At 32.7% G+C, this 23,521-nt stretch overlaps 9 protein-coding genes across 9 annotated transcripts; 3 read left to right on the top strand and 6 right to left on the bottom strand.

Moving 5' to 3' along the window:
* Window positions 1-806: 806 nt before the first annotated feature.
* BN7_3308 (uncharacterized protein) lies at window positions 807-1,170 on the top strand (the record flags this gene model as incomplete). Its single annotated transcript, XM_011276157.1, has 2 exons — window positions 807-819; window positions 884-1,170. The coding sequence occupies 2 exons, from the start codon at window positions 807-809 to the stop codon at window positions 1,168-1,170; spliced, it is 300 nt and encodes a 99-aa protein (XP_011274459.1).
* A 90-nt stretch (window positions 1,171-1,260) lies between these two features.
* Window positions 1,261-3,621, bottom strand: SEC6 (SNARE-binding exocyst subunit SEC6; the record flags this gene model as incomplete). Its single annotated transcript, XM_011276156.1, has 1 exon — window positions 1,261-3,621. The coding sequence occupies one exon, from the start codon at window positions 3,619-3,621 to the stop codon at window positions 1,261-1,263; it is 2,361 nt and encodes a 786-aa protein (XP_011274458.1).
* Window positions 3,622-4,115: 494 nt separating this feature from the next.
* Window positions 4,116-6,644, bottom strand: BN7_3306 (Pre-mRNA-splicing factor; the record flags this gene model as incomplete). Its single annotated transcript, XM_011276155.1, has 1 exon — window positions 4,116-6,644. One exon carries the CDS (start codon window positions 6,642-6,644, stop codon window positions 4,116-4,118), a length of 2,529 nt encoding a protein of 842 aa, XP_011274457.1.
* Window positions 6,645-6,862: 218 nt separating this feature from the next.
* BN7_3305 (uncharacterized protein) lies at window positions 6,863-8,899 on the bottom strand (the record flags this gene model as incomplete). Its single annotated transcript, XM_011276154.1, has 1 exon — window positions 6,863-8,899. One exon carries the CDS (start codon window positions 8,897-8,899, stop codon window positions 6,863-6,865), a length of 2,037 nt encoding a protein of 678 aa, XP_011274456.1.
* Window positions 8,900-9,390: 491 nt separating this feature from the next.
* BN7_3304 (ribonucleoside-diphosphate reductase large subunit) lies at window positions 9,391-12,024 on the bottom strand (the record flags this gene model as incomplete). Its single annotated transcript, XM_011276153.1, has 1 exon — window positions 9,391-12,024. The coding sequence occupies one exon, from the start codon at window positions 12,022-12,024 to the stop codon at window positions 9,391-9,393; it is 2,634 nt and encodes an 877-aa protein (XP_011274455.1).
* Window positions 12,025-13,115: 1,091 nt separating this feature from the next.
* PNP1 (purine-nucleoside phosphorylase) lies at window positions 13,116-14,015 on the top strand (the record flags this gene model as incomplete). The annotated part of the gene is made up of 1 exon (XM_011276152.1): window positions 13,116-14,015. One exon carries the CDS (start codon window positions 13,116-13,118, stop codon window positions 14,013-14,015), a length of 900 nt encoding a protein of 299 aa, XP_011274454.1.
* Window positions 14,016-14,143: 128 nt separating this feature from the next.
* On the bottom strand, window positions 14,144-19,839 carry BN7_3302 (ERAD-associated E3 ubiquitin-protein ligase component HRD3; the record flags this gene model as incomplete). Its single annotated transcript, XM_011276151.1, has 3 exons — window positions 14,144-15,025; window positions 15,442-17,551; window positions 18,086-19,839. The coding sequence occupies 3 exons, from the start codon at window positions 19,837-19,839 to the stop codon at window positions 14,144-14,146; spliced, it is 4,746 nt and encodes a 1,581-aa protein (XP_011274453.1).
* Window positions 19,840-20,086: 247 nt separating this feature from the next.
* On the top strand, window positions 20,087-21,166 carry URA4 (dihydroorotase; the record flags this gene model as incomplete). Its single annotated transcript, XM_011276150.1, has 1 exon — window positions 20,087-21,166. One exon carries the CDS (start codon window positions 20,087-20,089, stop codon window positions 21,164-21,166), a length of 1,080 nt encoding a protein of 359 aa, XP_011274452.1.
* A 158-nt stretch (window positions 21,167-21,324) lies between these two features.
* BN7_3300 (Kelch short protein) lies at window positions 21,325-23,223 on the bottom strand (the record flags this gene model as incomplete). The annotated part of the gene is made up of 1 exon (XM_011276149.1): window positions 21,325-23,223. One exon carries the CDS (start codon window positions 23,221-23,223, stop codon window positions 21,325-21,327), a length of 1,899 nt encoding a protein of 632 aa, XP_011274451.1.
* Window positions 23,224-23,521: the final 298 nt, after the last annotated feature.

Raw genomic sequence — 23,521 nt, 5'->3', positions numbered from 1 at the left:
CCACTACCTCTTTTTCTAATAGCAACAGCTCTCCAGTGATACGTTATTAATGCATAAACCATTGTAGCCATTGCGACTAATGTGAATAAACCAGCACTAACTCTACCAACTTTATCACCAAAGTTTAATAAACCAACACCTAAACCACCTAATATCACTGTGAAATTTAACCATGATAAAAATGTACGTTCATTAGCAAAGAAAACTTTTGGTTCAACTCTTGTTGGAAGGGCAATTCTTTTACCTATTGAAAAAGTTAGTCAATAAAGTTTCTATTAAGTTTAGAATGAATAATACTCACCTGGTGTAGTTTGTAATAAAGGATTTGAAGACATTATGTGATATTTTTATATAGCAAGGAATCTGGGGCAGCTAAATTAAAAGAATGACAATTGGTATGAATTTTTTGCAAACCTTCTATTGAAAAACTTTTGATATACTCTTGGAATTGAATAATATGAATATGTTCACAATAATGAAGAAAGTAACTGCTTTTTATTTGAAAATCAGTAATCGAATTGGTTGCATGGCTGCTGTTTAGAAAATGCGAGTAAAATTAAACCAGTTGCAATTTTGAAAATCCTGTCACACGTGGGTCTAGCTAAAATTATCATTAAGATACCATAAAGGGTATATTCCGAGGTGTCATGTGAAAGTCACGAGTGAGAATTGAAATCCGACCTAATTTTACGATTTTTCGCGAAAATTCCAATTTCAATATACTCTTGTTCATCTGACATATAACCATTTCTGGAGAGCAAGTGTTTGACAATAGAAGTGATTGAAGGGACACTTAAGAATTAACAATGCCAGCTGTGAGTACTAAACCTTTTTTGTTGAAAATAGATTATTGACTAACAATTATCATTATAGCCATTTACAGAAGAAGAATTGGAAACTATAGTTACAAAAGTTATTACTGGTTTTAAAGACTCTTCAATTGATGAAGTTTCATCTTCAATCACAAACCTTATATTAAAAGAATTACAACCAAAGACTGTTGATTATAAAATCATTATCAATGCTTCTATAGTCAACAAAAAAATCAAAGATGAAGTTAAACAAACTGCCGGTTATTTATATACAGATTCTACAGATGGTTATTACACTCTAAAGTTTGATTTAAAAGAAGATTATGATTTAATTTTGAATGTTATTTATGTGAAATGAACTCTACAAATTTAATTCAAACTAATTTATATATGTTTATGTATTTATGATTTCATGATCCCATTAAAAAATTCCTTGTTCTTTGTTGCTTTATTTTTTCAATTTTTTAGATATAATAAATCTATTCATAAATGAAGGTGTCAATTCATATTGATGTTCTTGTAAATATAGATCTTGTTCAGATTTAGCTTTGGCTAAAATAGCTTTCGAATCTGATGAACCTGTATCTTTTCTAGCTTTTAAAATTAAATTCAAGAAATCAATATTTATATCATTGAATTTGGAAACTGTATTTAACCATAATTGAACAACTTGATCATCATCTTGTTCAGAACTTAAATCCATGAAATCCTCAATTATTCTAAATTTATCATCAATTATTGATTGATCAACAAAATTAATAAATAATTTATAAAAAATTTCAAAATCTGCCTTAACAGTATTAACAAATTTATCATGACTATTTTTCAATTTCAAACTATCTTTATTCAGGTTACCCAAATATCTTAATATAGTTTCTTCCACAATCTCTTCAGATAAAATTTCAAATAAATATGAATTTGTTGATTGTTTTAAATCACCAAGATATTCATATAATGTATCAGAAATTTGTTGTGAATAATTTGAATTATACCAATTTTTGGAGAAAATTTCATCTAAAGCAACTTTCAAATCATCAAATATGATAACAATCAATGCATCACATGATTGTTTGGCCAAGTTAGCAAATCCATCAATAACTTGTTCTAATGAATCATGAATCATGGTACTATATTTCTTACTAACCATTCCACCATATTTATTTGATATAGCTTCTGTATAATCAGCACCTCTCATTTGATCATTTGCCAGGGCAATTAAATATTCAATTAAACCAGGTGGTACAGTATCTTCTTCAGTTTCTTCAGTAGTACTTGAATTTTTACCAGATGAAGGTTCTTTATGATTAATAGTTAATAATTTTTGAACTTCAGTTTTAATTAATCCACTCCATCTTGCTTGTCTTGTAATCAGTAATTTACCAAATTCTTCCACAACACCTGCAAGAATTTTACCTTGACCTGATCCTGAAGCAACATCACATTGTTGTGTAAACATTTGAAAAACAATTTTGGTACCTTCCAATGCATAAAGATTTTCAGAATCAACATCTGGTGCTTGTATACGTAATTTGAAAACATCTTGTTCAGTTTTGGATAAATTGGTCATCCATTCGTTCATCTTCAATATAATCAAACTCAAATAATCTGATAACAATTTTTCTTTCTCTTTTTCACCAATAATTGTTTTGTTTTCTTGTTTTGAAAAACCAAATTCTTCAACCATAATATCTTTAAATTTATTATCAAAATCTAAAATTTCTAAAATGATTAAAGTTTCCGGTTCAGATTCAATTAAACGATTTATTAAAATGTTTAACTCTTTATAATATAAGTCATAATATACTTTGAATATATCCCATCTTGAAGGCATTAATTTAGACATATCCAACTTTATACTCATTAAATCATGGAAAACCCAATCTAAATTATCTAAAATCTCAAACATGTTATCCTTTTGTTGATATGTTTCCCAACAATTTTGGAAAATTTCTTGTATACTTTCTTCAATCTTAGTCAGAAAGAATTTTTTATAGTTTCTTTGTTGTATACGACCTTGAATTGTTCCATTAATGATTTGATCGAAAAGTCCTCTATTTGATGATCCCTTGACATTCTTTTGAGTCAGAACTTCTTTTACAGATTCAATCTTTAGATCTTCACGTTCTTCAAAATCAATGATTTTGGCTAATCTTATTACTAAACTATTATTTGTAATTTTCACAGATTCAACTAATCCAACGATAATATTTTCCAAAAGTGTGTCGAATTTTTTTATAACATCATAAATCTTGGTGATGACTTTTTTAACAATGAATTTTGAATCTTCATTTGAATGTTCACCAAGTTCAAGTAATCTTTCTTGAAAATCTCTTAGTTTGTTCAATTTGTAGTGTATTAATAACAAATTTGGAACTTCATAATCTATATCAACATTTTCATAATCTTCAGCATCTATCAATTGATCAATTTCGTCCAAATCTTGGTTAAATGAACTAATTTTCTCCACAATATCAGTACTTTGATCAAAAATCTCATGCACTTTGGTGATTTTGTTGATTAACTCGTATCTTTTTATAGATCCAAAGGAATCACCAGCAATTTTGTTGATTTTAGATATGTCGTCTTTCAATCCACGGACATCTTCTTGACAAACACTTAGCAAATTGATATTCTCTATAGTGGATTCCAACTCAGCGGTAGATTTGGATCTCAATTGGATATCTAGGGAAGATTTTTCCTTTATTAGTTGTTCTTTTAACGATTCGACTTTGTCTAGATCATCTTCTGTTCTGAGCAATTGTGAAATGTTTTGTAGCACAGCGGGAAGCTCTTGAGTTGTGGTGGACATAATGACTTTCAAAATTAGCCATAAATATAAATCAATGGAATATTGATCACGACGGCTCTGAATTTGACGAGCTAATTAGCAGCTTTATTGAGCTTTGGTTTTGACGTTTCTTTGTTTTTGTTTTTGATGATCTGTGGGTTTCCAAATATCGGAATAACTAAAACATTCAGAATTTTTGTATGGGAAAATGGTAAAATGGTAGAAATCTTAGAAATGCACTGCAAATATGTTGAAAAGAGGCCTTTATTCCTAACTATACTTCGAGCATTCAAACTATTCAGAAAAGAGTAACTTTTAAAGGGGTTTTAACCGTTCAATTTGAATAATGAGGCGCTGTCGCAGTAATCTATAGAACGGACGCGTAATTTCCAGAACGAGGGTATAAACTCTACGAGTACTTCAATCCTAATGAATTATCAATCTAGATTATTTATTTTCTAAATACATATATTACATTATTTAAAGGGTCATCAATTCGTTAAATAAGAAGAGACTCAAAATCCCCTTCTTCTTCTATTTGCATTCATACCAATATTCACCACTGGCTTTGCCTTTTTCGTAGTCTTATTCTTAGCTTTAACTTTTTGCTCTTCATAACTTTTAGCATCTTTTTCCAATTCCTCTTCAATCTTTCTCTTCTTCAACCCATTTTCTTTATTTTTATTCTTGTCTCTTACTGCAAAGAATACAGCACCGAACTCAACTAACCATAATGGATCAACAGCAGTAACAGTGGAAATATATTCTTTTGTTGTTAACATCAACTCATGATAAACAACATATTGAGGTAAATCAGCCATACCAAATAACGCAGATGTTGGATGTAGTTGTAATTTCATCCCAGTTCTCAAGTTGACATATTCACCAAAACCATGTACTTTTGCAGCTTGATAGAAATAACCTGAACAAATACATTTTCTAACAATATCCCATTCATAACCAGATGACACAACAGGGATTTTATTTGAATTCATGATTACTTCAATTTGCTCTTTGATATCTTTAGCCTTTTTCAATGATTTATTATGTAAAAAATGCTTTTTACACCAAAAATCTGAAAAATTATTTGCCTTCCACTGTGAATAAACATTCAATAAAGTTAAATGATCAGATTCAGGTACGAAAAATCTTGAACGTGAGATATCTGATTCTTCTTGTCTTTCTTTAGGTCTATAAAATACACTTGGAACTGATAACATTGATACAATTATAACCATTTCCTCTGAACATCCATTTTCAGATGAAATCAATAATAGCTTTGACAATGCAGGTTGTAATGGAAATTTTGACATTCTATGACCTAATTCAGTTAGTTTACCAAAATTATCTAATGCACCAATTGACCAAAGTTCATACAAAGAAGCAGTTATAGTCTCTTTTGGAGGTGGATCCAAAAAAGGAAATTTAATTAAATCATCAATTTTTAATGATTTCAATAATAATATTGTATTTGATAAGTTTGTTCTTTGAATTTCTGGAATTGTTTGTGGGTACATATCTTCTCTTGCTGCCTTCTCAGTGTATAATCTATAACAACTACCAGGCCCAGTACGACCAGCTCTACCAGATCTTTGGTTTGCATTTGCAAGTGAAATTGGTGTTATAGCTAAACTTTCTAACCCAATTCTTGCATTGTAAACTTTTAATTTTGAATAACCAGGATCAATAACAAATGCAATACCATCAACAGTTAAAGATGTTTCTGCAATATTTGTCGCAACAACAACTTTTCTATACCCAGGTTTAGTCTTTTTGAAAATTTTCTTTTGTTGTTCCGCAGGCAATGAAGAATACATTGGTAATATCTCTAATGGTGGTGGATCATCCAATTGTTTTAATTTATCTGCAAGTACTTCACATGTAACATCAACATCTTCTTGACCAGTCATGAAAATTAAGATATCACCAGGACCTGATTGTAAGTGAATAGTTAATGCTTGTTTGACTGCACTTTCAACATAATCTTCGACTGTGAATTTGGAAAACATAACATCAACAGGGAAAGTTCTACCAGGTATAGTGAATTGAGGTGCATTACCGAAGAATTTAGAAAATCTATCAGCATTCATTGTAGCAGATGTGATAATCAATTTCAAATTTCTTCTTCTTTCCAAAAGGTTCTTGAATAACCCCATTAAAACATCCGTACTAAGAGTTCTTTCATGTGCTTCATCCATAATAATACAAGAATACTTATCCAAATCAGAATCAACCAAAGTTTCTCTTAATAAAATACCATCAGTCATATACTTTATAATTGTCTTATCTGTAGTGACATCTTCAAAACGAATGGAATAACCAACTTCATCACCAACCTTAACACCCATTTCTTCAGCAACACGTTGTGCAACACTAACAGCAGCAACACGTCTTGGTTGTGTACATGCAATCATACCTAACCTTCCATAACCATCTTCATTCAAAAATTGCGTCAATTGTGTAGTTTTACCAGAACCTGTTTCACCAATAATGACAACAACTTGATTATCTCTAATCATTTTCAATACATCTTCTCTTGCAGAATAAGCTGGTAATGTTTTCCTTTGTTCTTGTATACTGAGTTTTGGTTCATCTTTTGAATCTGCATCATCTTCATCTTTATCATCAGTATTGTATTTATTATTATTCTTTGTATCATTGTTATCTTCTTTATTTTCAACACCCAAGACTTCACCTATAACTGATCCAACTAAACTTGCAGCATCTTTCGCCTTACTTTGACGTTCTTTTTGTTGTCTTCGCTGTTGAACCAACCCACTTCCTCTTCTAGCCGCAACAGCTAAATCACTTTGTGGGTCTCTAACAGCACTAATAGGATCTTTCTGTATTGTGAAGACATTTGTACCATTCAAAAAGGGTGGGGTTAGATGATGTGTAGATAATTGAACTGTTGGTTCACTTGTATCTTCAAAGTCTAAGTCAACATCACCACGCTGTATCGTACCCGCAGTTTGCAATCTATTATTTTCCCAGATATCATTCTCTTTCTGCCTATGATCTTTCCGTTTCTTGAACAGACTCATTATGAACTTTTCAAGTTTAGTGTCTTTTTATGTCGAGATATTCAAAAACTTTTAATGTTTATAAATTTTGATTACTATAGGAAAAATAAATTATAAAAAAGTGTTATGGGCAGATGGCATATACAGATTTTGCTAAAAAAGTCTACAAACTTTAAAACTAGTAATAACCCCAAATGTAATTTTTATAATTGATTTAATATATACATTGATAATAAATTTCAACTTAAGCCCTCTGGTGGAGCTGTCCAGTTTCCACTAGGCCATTTTAGAGTACCAGCTCTTGTATAATCACCTCTTCTACCACCAGAGTGTGAAAGTGTGGACTTTGCCAATCTTAAAAATAATGTGATATCTCCATTTTCGTCAGTATTGTCTTCTAATGATTTATCAACAAGTTCTTTTAGACTTTTATTATCCCCAATCAAGTTACTCAAGTCAATCATTGTTTCATTTCCAACATATCTTTCAATATCATTAATTAATAAAGAATATCCTAACAATTGATCTTTTGGTGGTATTGATTGTCCATTAGCCAGCAAAGAGCTTGTAGAGTTATGATCAATCCATGAGACAATACCATTTTCAATGTTTTTGCTGAATGCTGGAGGAGCTAAGTTACCACCTGCTTCATCTCTCAATAAACTTCTTTGTGTTTCTAAAATAGAGGCAAAATCCCATTTAGCGACACCCGATAGGAAAAGTCCTAATAATATACCTTGAAACATATAAGCTGTCAAGCCTTTCGTTGCACAACCTGGAATTAACAAAAGTGCTAAAATATAATGATGAATTCTTAATGATAACCCAGGAAGCATTGCAAGTGTAAATACTCCCAAAATGAATGTAATGTAAATTTTGAAATATTTTTGAAATCTACCTGATTTCCAAAGTTTGTAAGCTTGAATGACTGCACAAACTAAAATTGTTGAAACGATCGAGAGAACAGCAATTAATCCACCTGGTTGTTCTTTCAAATCTTGTGGTGTTAATCTATCAACTGGTAATCTATCAAATGTTATACTATTACACAAACCAAGCCAAAATAAAGGATACCATAAGCACACTTTAGCTAAAGGTGATGAAGGTTCTGAAAATGTTCTCTTTGCTGCAGATTTCCACAAAGTATATAAAACAAAGCACATTGGCAGCATTCTTTGGAACCCAACTGAAAATAATTCATGAACGCTTGATGGATCTTCTGGGTCAACAATTAATGGTGGATCCAAAGATAGCAGTAGAGTCCAATAACCGACCAGATTGACTATCCAAAATGTAGCTAATCCATCAGCAAGATAAACTATTGGTAATCCAAGTAATATATTTGCAAACAATATTAATATTCTAGGATCATAACAACCAGAAATACCTTCTGGCAACATTTTGAAAACATAAGATGATGGAAAAAAAGATGGGAAAGGAACAGAAAAATCAGTACCATAATTACCCATAGTAGAGTTGAAATTTAATTGAGATCCAACGAATGAAACTTTCACACAACCACCAAAAAATGGAGATAAAATACCAGCATGAACAGCCGACCCACAGGTAAAGGAGTCAGCTCTATAAGGATATGTCAATGTATCATCCCCGTTTTCAGGCTGCTTATAACCCCCGCCAATAGTATAACCAGTATACTTAACCATACGATCACCGACAGGAGTTGATGAATATGTCCAACCACCACGATCACATAAAGCAGGACATCTAACAATAGCTTCTCTATCTTCGAAAGGTGCACATAATTCACCATTTAATCCACATTTTGCATTCTTACCTTTCCAAAAATATTCTTGTCCATTACACGATAGTGAAATAATTGATTGTCTTTTACCTTTAATAGTTGGTGGACTTGTCAAATTAGGATTCAAGATGGAATAAATCAGGACAAACCAAAGAAAGCAATAACCTATAAGCAGCAACAACCTTGTTTTATGTGAATATCTATGTCTGAAAATCTTTGGGTATTGCTCAAAAGCACTATTGAAACTTGGTGGATCATCACTTGGATATTCAGGTCCATACCATACCTTTTGCCAAAATTTAATAAACTTGTTATCACTGTAAATAGGTCTTGGACTACCACCAAGCCTTATATGTCCACCATTTCCATGATTTGATGAGTTATGTAAATGGTTTCTGTTCTTTGTATTGTTTCCCAAGTCAGTCAGCTCTATGTTATCTAGTTCTTCATCAAATGAGTCTCTGCTGCTCGGTATTTCACCATTATAGCCGTGTTCCAAATCTCTTATAGTCATAATTTACCCAAATAATAGATGATTCTTGAACCTTCAAGGCTGTAAATGTTTGAAGCTGATTGAACTTGAAGCAACAATATCCAACTATTGTCTATTTCGAAACCAGAAGAATCAACGAGATCAAATTTACTCTTCATAAATGGACCCCAGAGCTTTCTCAGGAACAATCAAAAAATTTCACCTAAATAAGAGTTGATCCGCGAAAATATTTATATGCGGAAACAACTATATTATGTATTTTGAAACTACAATTATATTTATATCTGTATGACCATTAAATTTATTTTAAACAAGTAGTATATGAAAACCCCAGAGTTCATCATATTATTGGTATCATTAAATTATGACAAAACGAGGAAGTGAAACAATTAATTAAAAAAAATAAGACAAAATCAAAAAAAGCTAAAATTACAAAACCAAAACCATGAACATTAAAAGTAGTAACCAAAAACATTCCCCCAAAATTATTAAACTCTTTAGAAAGTAAATGCTTAACCAGAGCACATTTCACAAGCACCTGGGTTGTTGATAGAACAAGCAAGAGCTGCTTCACTGAAGATATCACCGTCTTTAGCTTGGCCTTCACCTTCAGTAGCAGCAGTTTCTTCTTTTGGTTCTTCTGCAGCTTCAACTGGAGCAGGTGTTGGAACTGGAGCTTGAGCAGGTTTATTTGTTTCATCTAAAGTTAAAGAAGCAACACTTGTTGCAGCAGTTTCAATTTCTCTTGGTGATGATGAACCATCTCTACTAATATCAGATTCTTCATTGGTGGTTTCTCTTGGTAAATAAGTTGGACGGTTTAATTTTGACAAATCAACAACAGCATGTTGAGCATTAGCAGCGACTGAAGAATCAACAGTAAATTGAATAGCAGCGGAAGCAGCTTGAGTTCTCAAGTAGTACATACCAGTCTTTAAACCTTTCTTCCAACCATAGAAATGCATACTTGTTAATTTACCCATAGTTGGAGCACGGATATGAATGTTTAATGATTGAGATTGATCAATATAAGCAGATCTATCAGCAGCCATATCGATAACAGTTTTTTGTGAAATTTCCCAAACAGTTTTGTATAAATCTTTCAATTCTTTTGGAATGTTTGGTAAGTTTTGAATAGAACCATTATCAGCAATAATATGACTCTTCATAGCATCATCCCAAACACCTAAATCAACTAAATCACGTAATAAGTATGGGTTAACAATTTGGAATTCACCAGCTAAAACACGACGTGAATAAATGTTTGAAGTATATGGTTCGAAACATTCATTGTAACCTAAGATTTGTGAAGTTGAAGCAGTTGGCATTGGAGCAACTAATAAAGAATTTCTAACACCATATTTAACAACATCAGCTTTCAAATCATCCCAATTCCATAAACCAGTTGGTTTTTGATCCCATAAATCAAATTGTAATAAACCTTGAGAAGCTGGAGAACCTTGGAAAGTTTCATAAGCACCTTCTTTTTTAGCTAATTCAACAGAAGCTTCAACAGCAGCATGATAAATGGTTTCAAAAATTTGAATGTTTAATTCTTTAGCTTTTTGTGATTCAAATGGTAAACGTAAAGCCATGAAAGCATCAGCTAAACCTTGGACACCTAAAGCAATTGGTCTATTTCTCATGTTGGATCTTCTTGCTTCTTCAACTGGATAGAAGTTACGATCAATAATTCTGTTTAAATTCTTGGTAACAACTTTAGCAATTTTATGTAATTGTTCAAAGTTATAGAATTGAGTTTTGCGGTCTGCTGAAACTTCAATGAAGGCTGGTAAGGCAATTGAAGCTAAGTTACAAACAGCAACTTCATCTGGTGATGAGTATTCAACAATTTCAGTACATAAGTTTGATGATTTGATGATACCCAAGTTCTTTTGATTAGTTTTCTTGTTACAAGCATCTTTGTAAAGCATGTATGGAGTACCAGTTTCAGTTTGAGCTTCCAAGATAGCATACCATAATTTTTGAGCTTTAACAGTCTTTCTACCACGACCTTCTTTTTCATAACGTTCATATAATTCTTCAAATTCATCACCATAAGTTTCATCTAAACCTGGAGCTTCATTTGGAGAGAATAATGTCCATTCACCATTGCTTTCAACTCTTTTCATGAATAAATCTGAGATCCATAAAGCAGGGAATAAATCACGAGCTCTGATTTCTTCTTTACCATGATTCTTTCTGATATCGATGAAATCAAAAATATCCGCGTGCCATGGTTCTAAGTATAAAGCAAAAGCACCTGGTCTTTTGTTACCACCTTGATCAACATAACGAGCAGTGTTGTTGAAGACTCTAACCATTGGAATGATACCATTTGAAGTACCATTAGTACCAGCAATGTAAGAACCAGTAGATCTAATGTTATGAATATGTAAACCAATACCACCAGCAGTCTTAGAAATTAAGGCACATTGTTTTAAAGTTTCATAAATACCATCAATAGAATCATCTTGCATAGCAACTAAGAAACATGAAGACATTTGAGGATGTGGAGTACCAGCGTTAAATAAAGTTGGAGAAGCATGTGTGAAATATCTTTCAGACATCAAGTTATAAGTTTCAACAACACTTTCAATATCTCTACCATGGATACCAATAGCAACTCTCATGATTAAATGTTGAGGTCTTTCAGCGACTTTACCATCAACTCTTAAAAGATATGATCTTTCTAAAGTTTTGAAACCAAAATAGTTATAGTTGAAATCTCTATTGTAAACAATAGCTGAATTGAATTCATCTTTGAATTCTTGAACAATATCATAAGTATCTTTAGATAACATAGGACTATGTTTACCAGTTCTTGGATTGATATAATTATATAATTCATCAACAACAGCACTGAATTGTTTTGTAGTTTGTTTATGTAAGTTTGAAATGGCAATACGAGCAGCTAAAGTGGCATAATCTGGATGAATGGTGGTCATGTAAGCACAAGTTTCAGCAGCTAAGTTATCTAACTCAATAGTGGTGACACCTTCATAAACACCTGAAATGATACGTTGAGTGATCTTAACAGCGTCAATATGAGCAGGATCTAAACCATAACATAATCTTGAGATACGAGCAGTAATTTTATCAAATTTAACCGGTTCACGGCGACCATCTCTTTTGAAGACATACATCTTTTGTACTTGTGTGTTGAGTTGTAGTTGTTGATGGATGAAGGAAAAGGGAATAAAGTTGTAGGTTCCAAACTAAATCAAAACTGGGACACGGTTTGTTTATATATAAAATTTCGTGTTTTGGTGTTTTTGAAAAAATTTCATCACGGCCAATAAATTACGCGTCTTTAGGGCAAAAAAAGAAAACAAAACGCGTTATTTTTGGCGTTTTCACGTGTATGTTTCGTGTTTTGATTTGTCAACTGACACGAAATCGGCAAAGAGTAAACACGAAAAGTGGTGAATAAACTCTGTTGCCATTGCGATTTTACACAAGCTGATTAATTGAGTTGTTTATCTGTAAAAGATGAAACACTGGGTTATTGATAGAGTTTTGAGAATCTTGAGAGTAGTATTGACAAGGAATGATATTGTGATCAATAGTATAATTAACTAGCTTACTATAGTACACTCAAATTCTAATTTATTCATATACATACCTCATTCCCTTGGAAAATCGATCCTATAATTACACCAAAATTAAATACCACAGACCATACATAGTTCATAGGCTATAGCTGTACATACCGTATTCCTGATTACTAACAATGGGTGTTATAATTAACGATTCACGCTTTTACACTTTTACACACCAGGATTTTCCAGGAGTAGTTCATGAAACGATAATTACTATTAAGCTTTAACTCACCATAACATGGATTGTGCCAAATCCCACGCTTTAATTATTCATGTCTCTCATTTGTGACCTTTAATTCTCTTCTTGTCTTGACACTAATTTACGGGTGCCATATACATCAATTAATAGTTACCACAAGGGGAAAGACACAAAAAATACTGAACCAATGAATCAGTGAATCAAAAGTATATTGAGATGAATATCAAGAAGGATCTAACAAACTGTTTCTAAACAAATGTATTAATCGTTAGTCTTTTGCTCTTTATCCATACTTAACAAATCTCTTAACTACCCGCGAATGTGATTTAAGAATCTTTACCAAAAACCGAAAATCAACTTATCTATGATGAGATTGTGATATTAAGATATTCAAAACAACAAAACAATCCCCTTTTCCGATTTATTCAGTATCAAGATGACATCCGTTGAAGAACAATACAGCATTTTAGACAAGGCAGAAGCTTATATCCGCTCCAAAATCCAAGGTCCATTATCCAAACCAAAAACTTTAATCATTGCAGGTTCAGGATTGAGTGGTATCTCAGATTTATTATCAGAACAATTTGAAGTCCCATATACTGATATCCCAGGTTTTAAAGCATCCACAGTCTCAGGTCATGCTGGGAAACTAATTTTTGGTTATATAGGTGACAATAAAGTCCCAGTTGTTTGTATGGCTGGTAGATTACATTTTTATGAAGGTTATACATTTGAAGAAACAACTTTTCCAATAAGGTTAGCCAAACAATTAGACGTTGAAATGGTTGTTGTTACAAATGCCGCTGGTGGTATCAATGCAAATTTCAAAGCTGGTGATTTGATGATTATTTATGATCATATAAATTTCCCTGGGTTATCAGGTTGGCATCCACTTAGAGGTCCAAACTTAGAGAAATTTGGTCCAAGATTTCAACCATTATCTGACGCATATGATTTAGAATTAAGACAACTATTCTTTCAACAAAAGGAAAAATTAGGTATTCAAAGATCAATTCATGAAGGTACATATTTTTATGCTGCTGGTCCAACTTACGAAAGTAGATCAGAATCAAGATTAATTAGAACTTTAGGCGGTGATGCTGTTGGGATGAGTACAGTTCCTGAAGTTATCGTGGCAAGACATTGTGGTCTCAGAGTCCTTGCATTGAGTTTAATTACTAATGAATGTGTTGTTGATCCACCTGCAAGTGCTTTTGATAAAAATCCAAAAGCTTTAGATGAAGGAATGGCAACTCATGAAGAAGTTTTAGAATATGCTAATCAAGCTTCAAAAGATGTTCAAAAAATCATTGAAGCAACTGTTAATGAGTTTTGAAATATAAAGCTCAAATTTATCTAGTATATCCTACATTTAATACAATCATATCTCGCATTTAAAATATTGTACATTTTCCTTTTGTTTGGTTTTTATATTTGACTATAATCTAATAATGATCGTTTTATTTATTCATCAACTTGACCAGCAGATTCCCATTTACCTTCAAGACTTTCTCTCCATAATGTAACTTTATTATCACCACCAGAAATTGCCAATATATTACCAGATAATGACCAGCTTGCTCTCCAAACGACATCTGGGAATTTTTCATCTTGTAATAATTGTTTTTTCCATGGACCACCTGAAATATCTTGAGACCAAATGATTACAGTACGATCTTGTGAGGCAGAAGCAATATATGAACGCACTAAAACAGATGGTGACCAAGCAACATCTCTAACCCAGTCACTATGTCCTTCTAATGTATGTTCAATTTCATATGTATTAGCTTCTGGCTTGAATTTCCAAATTTTAACTAAATTGTCTGAACCACCTGAAACAAATCTACGTTCAATTTGTTTATCTTCACTTGAAGAAACTGGTGGGGCCCATGTAGCAGAGTTAACACCAACTGCATGTGCACGATCAATAACAATTGAAGAAGTGGTACCACCTTCTTTGAATTCAACAATAGAAATTTTACCATCTGAAGAAGTGACTAATAGTTGAGCACCATATTCATGAGGAGCCCATGAAACACTATTTACTGAAGCTTGATGTACTGCATGTTCAGAAATAATAGTCCATCTACCATTGTCTTCTTTCCAAATTAAAACTTTACCATCATATGAGGCACTTGCTAATATAACACCAAATTTTGGATGTGCCCAAGATACTTGCCAAACTGGACCATCATGTCCTCTTAGAGTTTCAATTAATTTATGTTCTTCACCATCAACTTCAAATATTTTGATTGTTTTATCTGATGATGCAGTTGCTAAACGTTTTCCATAATAGTCCAAGACAGCATCATGGATTAAATCATCATGTGCATTACCAATCGTTACCTATTTGTAGTATGTTAGTATCACTTCAATTATTTGCTTCTGAACGGCGTACAACTGTGTACCTTCTAATAATAACATACCATTGTAAAATTTTATATTATTTCAAATTCAATACTTTTTTCCTGTGGATACAACCTAGTATAAGTCCAATTATTCCCTTGTAAAGATCAATTGTTCTGACCACTTGAATTGTGTCTAGTTTGGAACGAAATAAAGTGTACCTTGTTTTGTTGATCTCAGTTTTAAGCACCACGTCGATTTCTGAAATCTTGATTCTTCACCAAAAATCAACAACTTTCGCGGAAAATTCCCTAACTTCGGTTGGGGCAGAAACATTATATTCTCTATTTTACTACAAGTTAATCAGGATTATCAAAGTCATAATGCATCATTCATTGAAATTATATGGCTATTACACGAAAATTGAATTCAAAATTTGGAGCATTTGGCGGGACTTCGCCATTTGCGCGACGTTGTCTTAATTGACGTTGTTGATAAAAATGTAATGCTAAAAATACAGCAAATACAATGACAAAGAACAATAACACTGCGAAATCATCCCCTTCCAGCAATTCTTCATCAGTTTCTCCCACAGGAACATCTGTTTGAACATTCTTATTGTTATTAGAGTTTCCATTTGTTTGAAGATCTGATAATTCTTTTTCATAATCTGGTTCTTCATCATTATTATTGTTTGATCTAATCTTATTATATAATTCTTTCCAATCTGACCAAGTTCTTGATTTGGAATCAGTATTTATACTCTTTATTTTACCACCAGTGATTTTATTCAAAAAACTTCTAAATCGTAATTTTAATAAAGACAATTGAACCGGTAAATAAGCTTTTGGATGTCCAACTAATGCATAATCATAAAATCTTTTAGCTAAGTGGAAATCTTGTTCAACTCCATATCCATTTTCATACATCCATCCCAAGTTCCAGCTTGCATGACTTGATAATCTATTTGTAGCCGCTTCATAACAAGCAGCAGCTTTTTGATATGCACCTTCAGAAAAATAAATATCACCTAATAATACAGTAGAATCAACATTATATTGATTTGATGATCCCGTTAAGTATGCTAATGCTAATTCTTTGCGTTCTTTTGGAATAACTGGGGAATCTTCTGTTAACGATGGTGGTTGGTATAAGATATACGCAGCAGATGCTTGAGCAGATTCAAAACCTTGTTCAGCAGCCATTGCATATCCAATCAATGAATTTTCATATCTTCCTTCTACAATTTCCATAAATGCCCATTCAAGATCTGAAATAGCATTCTCCACTGATTCAATAAAAACTTTATAACTCATCACACTTTCATCACACGAATCAGATCCGTCATTCTCCAGATCTTTACCATAGTAATAAATAGCTTGTAAATCACCTGAGAAAGCAGCAGCTTTAATATATTTAGTACCTTCTTTCTTACCATTCAAGTTCAATAATCTTCCATAATTAAACATAGCATTTGGAACTTTTGTGGAGTTTGCAGAAATCTCATAATGATGAAGAGCCTTCGACATGTTTTGAAGATGCGGTGGCCCATATTCATAAAGTAATCCCAATGCATTTTGTGTTAATGAATTTTTAAAAATTTCTAGCGATTGCTCTAAATACTTCTTTGATTCATCAAAATCTTGTTCAACCCCTTCCCCTCTCAAATACATTAAACCAATTTGATATATACATCTTGACAGATAAACTGATTCCATATGACTTAATGACCCCAATTCTTTCATACCTTGATCCATAACATATTTAGATAGTCTCATTGCGCGAGTATGATTTTTAGGAACCAAATAACTTCCTTCATAATAGTACAAAATTTTATAAAATCTAGTAGCATAAAATGATTCTTGTGCAGTTTGAGATCCAACATCTAAAAGATCGTCATATCTTGATGCTTTTCTTGTTAATGAACTTTGAGTTTCACCAACTCCTTTACCATATATCCCACCTTGAAAATCTGAAATTCTTATGGCAAATCTATCAATTATAGGACCACCAATAGGACCTTGTTCGACATAATCTATTAGCTTATTTGCAACATATCCGTAATAGAATAACGATTTGGCACAATCCATTGGTACAGAAATCCCCTTCAAATGTCTGTAACCTAGAACCATACCAGCTCTAAGATCTCCTAAATCGAATGCAAATTTATAATACATATTAGCCTTAGCTTGATTTTGTTCCACTTCACCAAAAAGCCCCGTTGAGTAAATGAACCCTAGGATAAAATAAGCATTAGCATTTGGTGCAATGGAAACACCCTTTTCATAATATTTCAAAGCTAAACTTCCATTTTTTGGGTAACTATGATTTCCATATAGATTTAGATCTGCTAAGATATAACTTGCGTTTGCATTCCCCAAATCTGAACTTTTCTCAAGAGCATCTTTAACTTGAACTAGCTCTGGTGATAATTTTTCCATTTGTACTCTATACTTGGCTTGTTGATACTTATAGCTGTAATCCATGGGCAGTTCTATCACCACTTGATTCTCATCATTATAATGTCTGTTGTCTATCTGGTGGGGTATTTGCTCTAAAATGGCTTTTGATTGATTTAAAAGTTGTTCAGACAGTGAAAAATCATCTGCAAGGACATAGGGCACAAGCGAAGATGCTTTGAACAATATATTGTTAGTATTTTAGATCATGAATGTTATATTATCTTCTAGCACTCACCATACACGAATAGCTTGAATAACTTCATAGTTAATAGATAATTCTCGGTCCAAAAACAAGCCGGAAAACAGTGTAGATATCTTCAAATTGATTTGATATCCCTTAAATACAAAGCAACAAGTTAAATAATAGAGCGCTTGATGAAATTGCTCATGTCTTGTTTGTATCTTTTGAACTTACGTAGCATAAACAATCAGCTAATCGAAGTTCACAGAATTCGCGGTGTATGTGGCGCTTGACAAAAAATGCTTTTACTAATTGAATAATATTAGTACAACTAATTCTTCTATAAATATATATATATGCAGATTATATGGGAATTATTTCTATAAAATAAATAACAGAGCATCGTAATTTCAATACTCTCCTTTAACATCAAAGTTGTAACCACGAGCAACACCATCTCTACCTTCTTCCACAAGTGCACCTTCTTGATCAATTTCCTCATTATTATAGTCACTACCAAGACCAGTCCATTCTCTATTTTGTAAATGTATAGCTGATGTGGATATTGTACCTTTGATACTAACCGCTTGTGAGAATTTCTTGACTAATTGATTCTCGTTATTTGATTTATCAACTGAATCAATCTCTAAATGTTGAATTTGTCTCAATGGTCTTGAATTACTAACATATTTACCTGTGACTGGATTAAATTCTGGAGCCTCATCTTCGCCTTCTAATCTTTCATCCACTGATGTATTTGCCTCTGTTTCTTCAGTTTCATCAGCATCTTCATCTTCATTCATAACTTTATCAAATTCTGTGACCCATTTACCAGTCCATTGTAATTCTGGACTTAAAGCCATTTCTAATTCATATGGTGTAACAATTGGTTTATAAAATTCGTTCGTATTATCAATAATTATACCACCTTGACCACAACCTAATATACACCAAACGTCGATAGACTCGAAATTTGCTAATTTCGCAACGTTTGGTTTACCAACAACAAACATATAGTACTTTTTATCAGCATCTTTTATCTTTGTAGAAACTTTCTTGATAACATCTGTTGTATTTCTTAATGATAAAGTATTAACTAAAATACCTATAGTCCCTGCTGTTCTAGCGACGTGCATATAACGATATCTTTTCATTAATGATGGGAATGGTCCTTGATCTGTCTTATTATTACTTGTGTTAAATAACGTAACAGAGCTGAACTTAGTACTCAAATATAATAGATGTGGTGGTTGTGGGATGTTGATATGGAATAAATTGTAATCTTGAAGTTGATCTTCATCAATTGATTCATTTGATTCGGATATTAGTTTCCTGTTAGAGAATCGTATTATACCTTCTTGTTTAGTGGATTTGAAACCTATTATCTTAGCATTTGAAGCTCTTTCTGGGGATAAATCCGTATATGCAATGTTTTTGTATGTTTCTTTCAACCTATTGTATAATTCAGGTAAATGTCTTGTATATGAAGTATCTGCCATTAAGACAATTTTGGAGTCATTTTCTGGATAAGTTTCTTTGAATTTATTAACGACAACATCCAGATCTAGGTATGGTTTACCGAAAACATAAACTGCTGGTAATTTTTGAATGGCATTCATACAAGCATCTCCAAAATGAACAACGATATCACTTAGAACATGTTCAGCAGCAACCTCGTCAATACAACATGGACTATAAGCGGTATCAGCTAAAATCCAAACTTGTTGGGTATTATCAGTTTTGTTACCTTTTGACAATGGATCCTTACATTCACATCCTGAACAGGAATGTTTACAATCATCCTTCTTTTCACTATGCTCGTGACTTTCTTCAACTTTAACACTCTTTTCAACTTGTTTTGGTTCAAATGCTCTATTCAATTCTGAAAGCCCTTCTTGTAGTAGTTGAACCACTATAGCAGCATCAGCCACTAATTCATCAGGAAACTGTAATGTAATCTTTTTAAATTTGACATTCCCTTCTTCATCCCTCTGACCTAAATGCTTTATCAGTTCATTAATAGAGTAATAATCAGTCAATAAATCTCTAATATTTGCATCTTGATTTGGTCCTAAATATGCTCTTTCTTTGGCAACATCTTGATATTTTTCATACGAGAAGGTTGAGTCATCTTGGTAAGTGGACAGCACTGGTGCCACTATATCGGTCATACTTGAACACAATCGTTCCTTATTCCTCTAAAACAATAAATACAAACTTTGTGTCTGATTAGTAAATTTTCATTATTTTGTTTAAACTCATCTGATTTTTTTTTTCTTTACTATTTTGCTGACTAAGATTTTTTACTTTTTTTTTTCGCGGGTACTTTTTGACTTATCAAAATATTTCAAAATGTCATCACAATTGAGATCTTGAGTTCTATTTTCAAAGGGTTATTTGCTTCGACTATTGTTGAAAATGTCTATCGATCTAGGTGTTACTGGTGATTTCCATGTCCATTTGCGTGATGGTAAAATGATGGAGCTAATTGCTCCAACTGTTCGTGAAGGTGGTGTCTCCATTGCTTACATTATGCCTAATCTTGTTCCTCCAATCACTACAATTGATAGAGTTGTGCAATACAAAAATGAATTACAAGCTTTAGCTCCAAAAACCACATTTTTGATGACTTTATACCTTTCAAAAGAGTTAACCCCGGAATTAATTCATGAAGCAGCTAAATTGAAAGCTATTGCTGGTGTCAAATGTTATCCTGCAGGTGTCACAACCAACTCATCAGCCGGAGTTGATCCAAATGATTTTAGTGATTTCTATCCGATTTTCAAAGCTTTAGAAGAAGAAAATTTAGTATTGAATTTACATGGTGAAAAACCTTCGACTGATAAAGATGGTGAAGAAATCCATGTTTTAAATGCAGAACCAGAATTTTTACCTGCTTTGAAAAAATTACATTCTGATTTCCCAAATTTAAAAATTGTTTTGGAACATTGTACAACAAAAGCTGCTATAGATACCATTAATGAAATTAATCAAGATAATAAAGGCCCAATCAAAGTCGCTGCTTCCATCACAGCCCATCATTTATCATTAATTGTGGATAACTGGGCTGGTAATCCAATAAATTTCTGTAAACCAGTTGCTAAATTACCACAAGATCGTAAAGCTTTAGTAGCTGCTGCTACTTCAGGTAATCCATGGTTTTTCTTTGGTTCAGATTCAGCACCACATCCATTACACGCCAAACAAGTACACGTTGGTGTTTGTGCAGGTGTCTATACCCAAGCATTAGCTATTCCTTATATTGCTCAAGTTTTTGATAAACAAGGCAAATTAGATAAATTAAAAGGGTTCGTTAGTGATTTTGGTAAACAATTTTATGAAATTAAAGAGGAAGATTTGGTTTCCAAAGATCATACTATCTTGGTTAGAAAAGAACAACAAGTCCCAGATGTTGTTTCTCAAGGTGATTTGAAAGTTGCACCATTTAAAGCTGGTGAAAAATTAGACTTTTCTATTGAATGGAAGTCTATCAATTGATTTTAGTCTACCATGATATCACTAATAACTTTTTGTAGATATATAACAATAGAAATAATGACTTTTAAAGTTTTTATATACCTATGTAAACAAAAAAAATAATATATATAAAATCAAACTGACACACATAACGACATTAAATTAATCTTAAATACCAACTAAACACTACCTAAAATAACCATAAATTTCAACAATTTATCTTGTCCTTCAGCCAAAGTTCCATCTTCATTGAATGCACACATACTATTGCTTTTCCAACCCCAACTTTGCGATTTATTAAAAAGATCAGGAGTTGAAATAAAACAAGTTAATGAAGTTTTAACTTTTCTTGAAGGTGTAAAAATAACATAATAAACAGATGTTCTGACTCTGTTATCTTCATAGCTCAAAAAGGAACCTTCATTATCATCTTCATCTAATTCATCTTCAATATCAGGGGCAGCATTCAATTCCGATTTACTGAATGACGAAGAATTACCACTAAATGAAGAATCAATATCACCATCTCTCAATGAAATATTATTCACATCATCCGCTAACTGTGAAAAACTTTGATCACTATCCAAATTATATGATGAATTTTTGAACACATCTCTATTCAATAATGCTGATTTTGATGGTGCTGAACTTGATGCTCGGTGAATATAAACACCCATTTGATACCCTTTTTTATGCCTTATTTTTTGTATGTAAAGATTCCAATATGATCCAGCATACCACAAGGTTTTAGCATAGACCCTTTTTTCAGCTTCAAGTTCTGAAACTTGGCTGAAAGCGATTGAAAATCTAAATGGTGGAATATGAGTCACTTTGTATAGCGAGTCACTGGTATTGTCTGTTGTTTTCCCACTTCGTAGGTCATACTGTGTATTTTGGTGATGTTTCCCAATAGAAGTTTCCAATTGTTGAGGTGTTCCATAAAGCGTTTCATCTTTGGTGGGTACGAACCATGTGTTTTCTCCATCTGGTGGATTCTCAGACGTCCCAACAAGACCTAGTTCAATGTCTCTACCTGCTGTAGCCACTTTCTTATGAAGTGAAATACTTAACCACAATGCATTTCTCAAAACTGATGGATCTATCAATGGTTTACCTGAGTTATCAGTGAAAGCCTCAAGTTTGTGGAGTTGTTCAGCACTCATATGACAATAATGGACTTTTGTGTTTAATGAATGAAACAAAGAGTCAAGGTCTTCATCTTCATCTTCACTTACCACAGACGCAGTACTTTCCCTTTCTAACGTTTGTCTCCTTTCAATCAATTTCATGATGAATATAGCTCTTTCCCATTCGGATGGCACAAAGAAAGCGTCATGTCCCACGACATAAGCTATAATGGAATTTGGAATATCATCCCATTTCTCTAGTCCATTTTGCCATCCATCAGCACATAATAAACCTTTAGCACTATCTATAATTCTTTCACTGGCTTTGCCATAATTATTATTGACAGCAAACGTTGTGAATCTTCCAATATTATTGAAATCTAATGCATTGACAATACAATCTGTAGCAGAACAAACGACTTCTGGAATGTCTAAGTATTGACCCACTGCAATCATACTCAGTGTATGTTGAATCTCAGTTTTAGGATTAACTGCACCGTATAATCTGGCAATTGCAAGTTCAAAAGATTCTTGTGTGATATTCTCATCATCGTCAAATATTAATTCATGTGATGTATGTGATGGATCATTCCAGGGTCCACTGAATAATGAGTTGAAGTAACCACTTCTATCTAGTATCAATTTGTGCAAGTTATATTCTTGATTGAAAGCTTTGATAGTGATATCGGAGCATGCACCTTCGAAAAAACCTCGTTTTAATATAAAATCACCAAGATTCTTTTTTTCACAGCACCCATAAGGACATGTTTCTGAATCATCAACGGGTGGTTTTTCATTGTCCCAGGATGTACCGCTTTCTTTCAATGGCGACTCAACATTCCGGCTTTGCTCCATGATGTTATCTAATGATGCTCGAGGCAAAGATCTGTTGTTTAAATTAATTTCATGAGAGCTAACCGCTCTTCGAGGGCTTCCTCTTGAAGAATTCATGGGTGTTCTATGATCTGTCACTTAACGCTTTAATTTACTTGTGTTTTGAAAAGTGAAATTCTAAAAGTTGGAATGAAACCTACTTCTTGATTTAATTGAGTGAAGATCCCGAGATTTTGAAAGTTTAATTTTGTATGAGGAAATCTTATTGACTATAATTTCTGATAATAATGATGAACAATAGTAACGAACTCAATTGTTTAGTTATACGAGCTTATATATCAATCCAAAAATTCAAAACAGACACAAAATACATTATGGCAATCGCGTATTATGTAAACAGAGATTTCCAAAATAG

This window comes from Wickerhamomyces ciferrii, contig 00088, assembly GCF_000313485.1.
Source record: "Wickerhamomyces ciferrii WGS project CAIF00000000 data, strain NRRL Y-1031 F-60-10, contig 00088, whole genome shotgun sequence".
Lineage (NCBI taxonomy): Eukaryota > Fungi > Ascomycota > Saccharomycetes > Phaffomycetales > Wickerhamomycetaceae > Hansenula > Hansenula ciferrii.
Note: the sequence above shows the minus strand (reverse complement) of the source record. Positions and strands in the feature narration are given on the sequence as shown.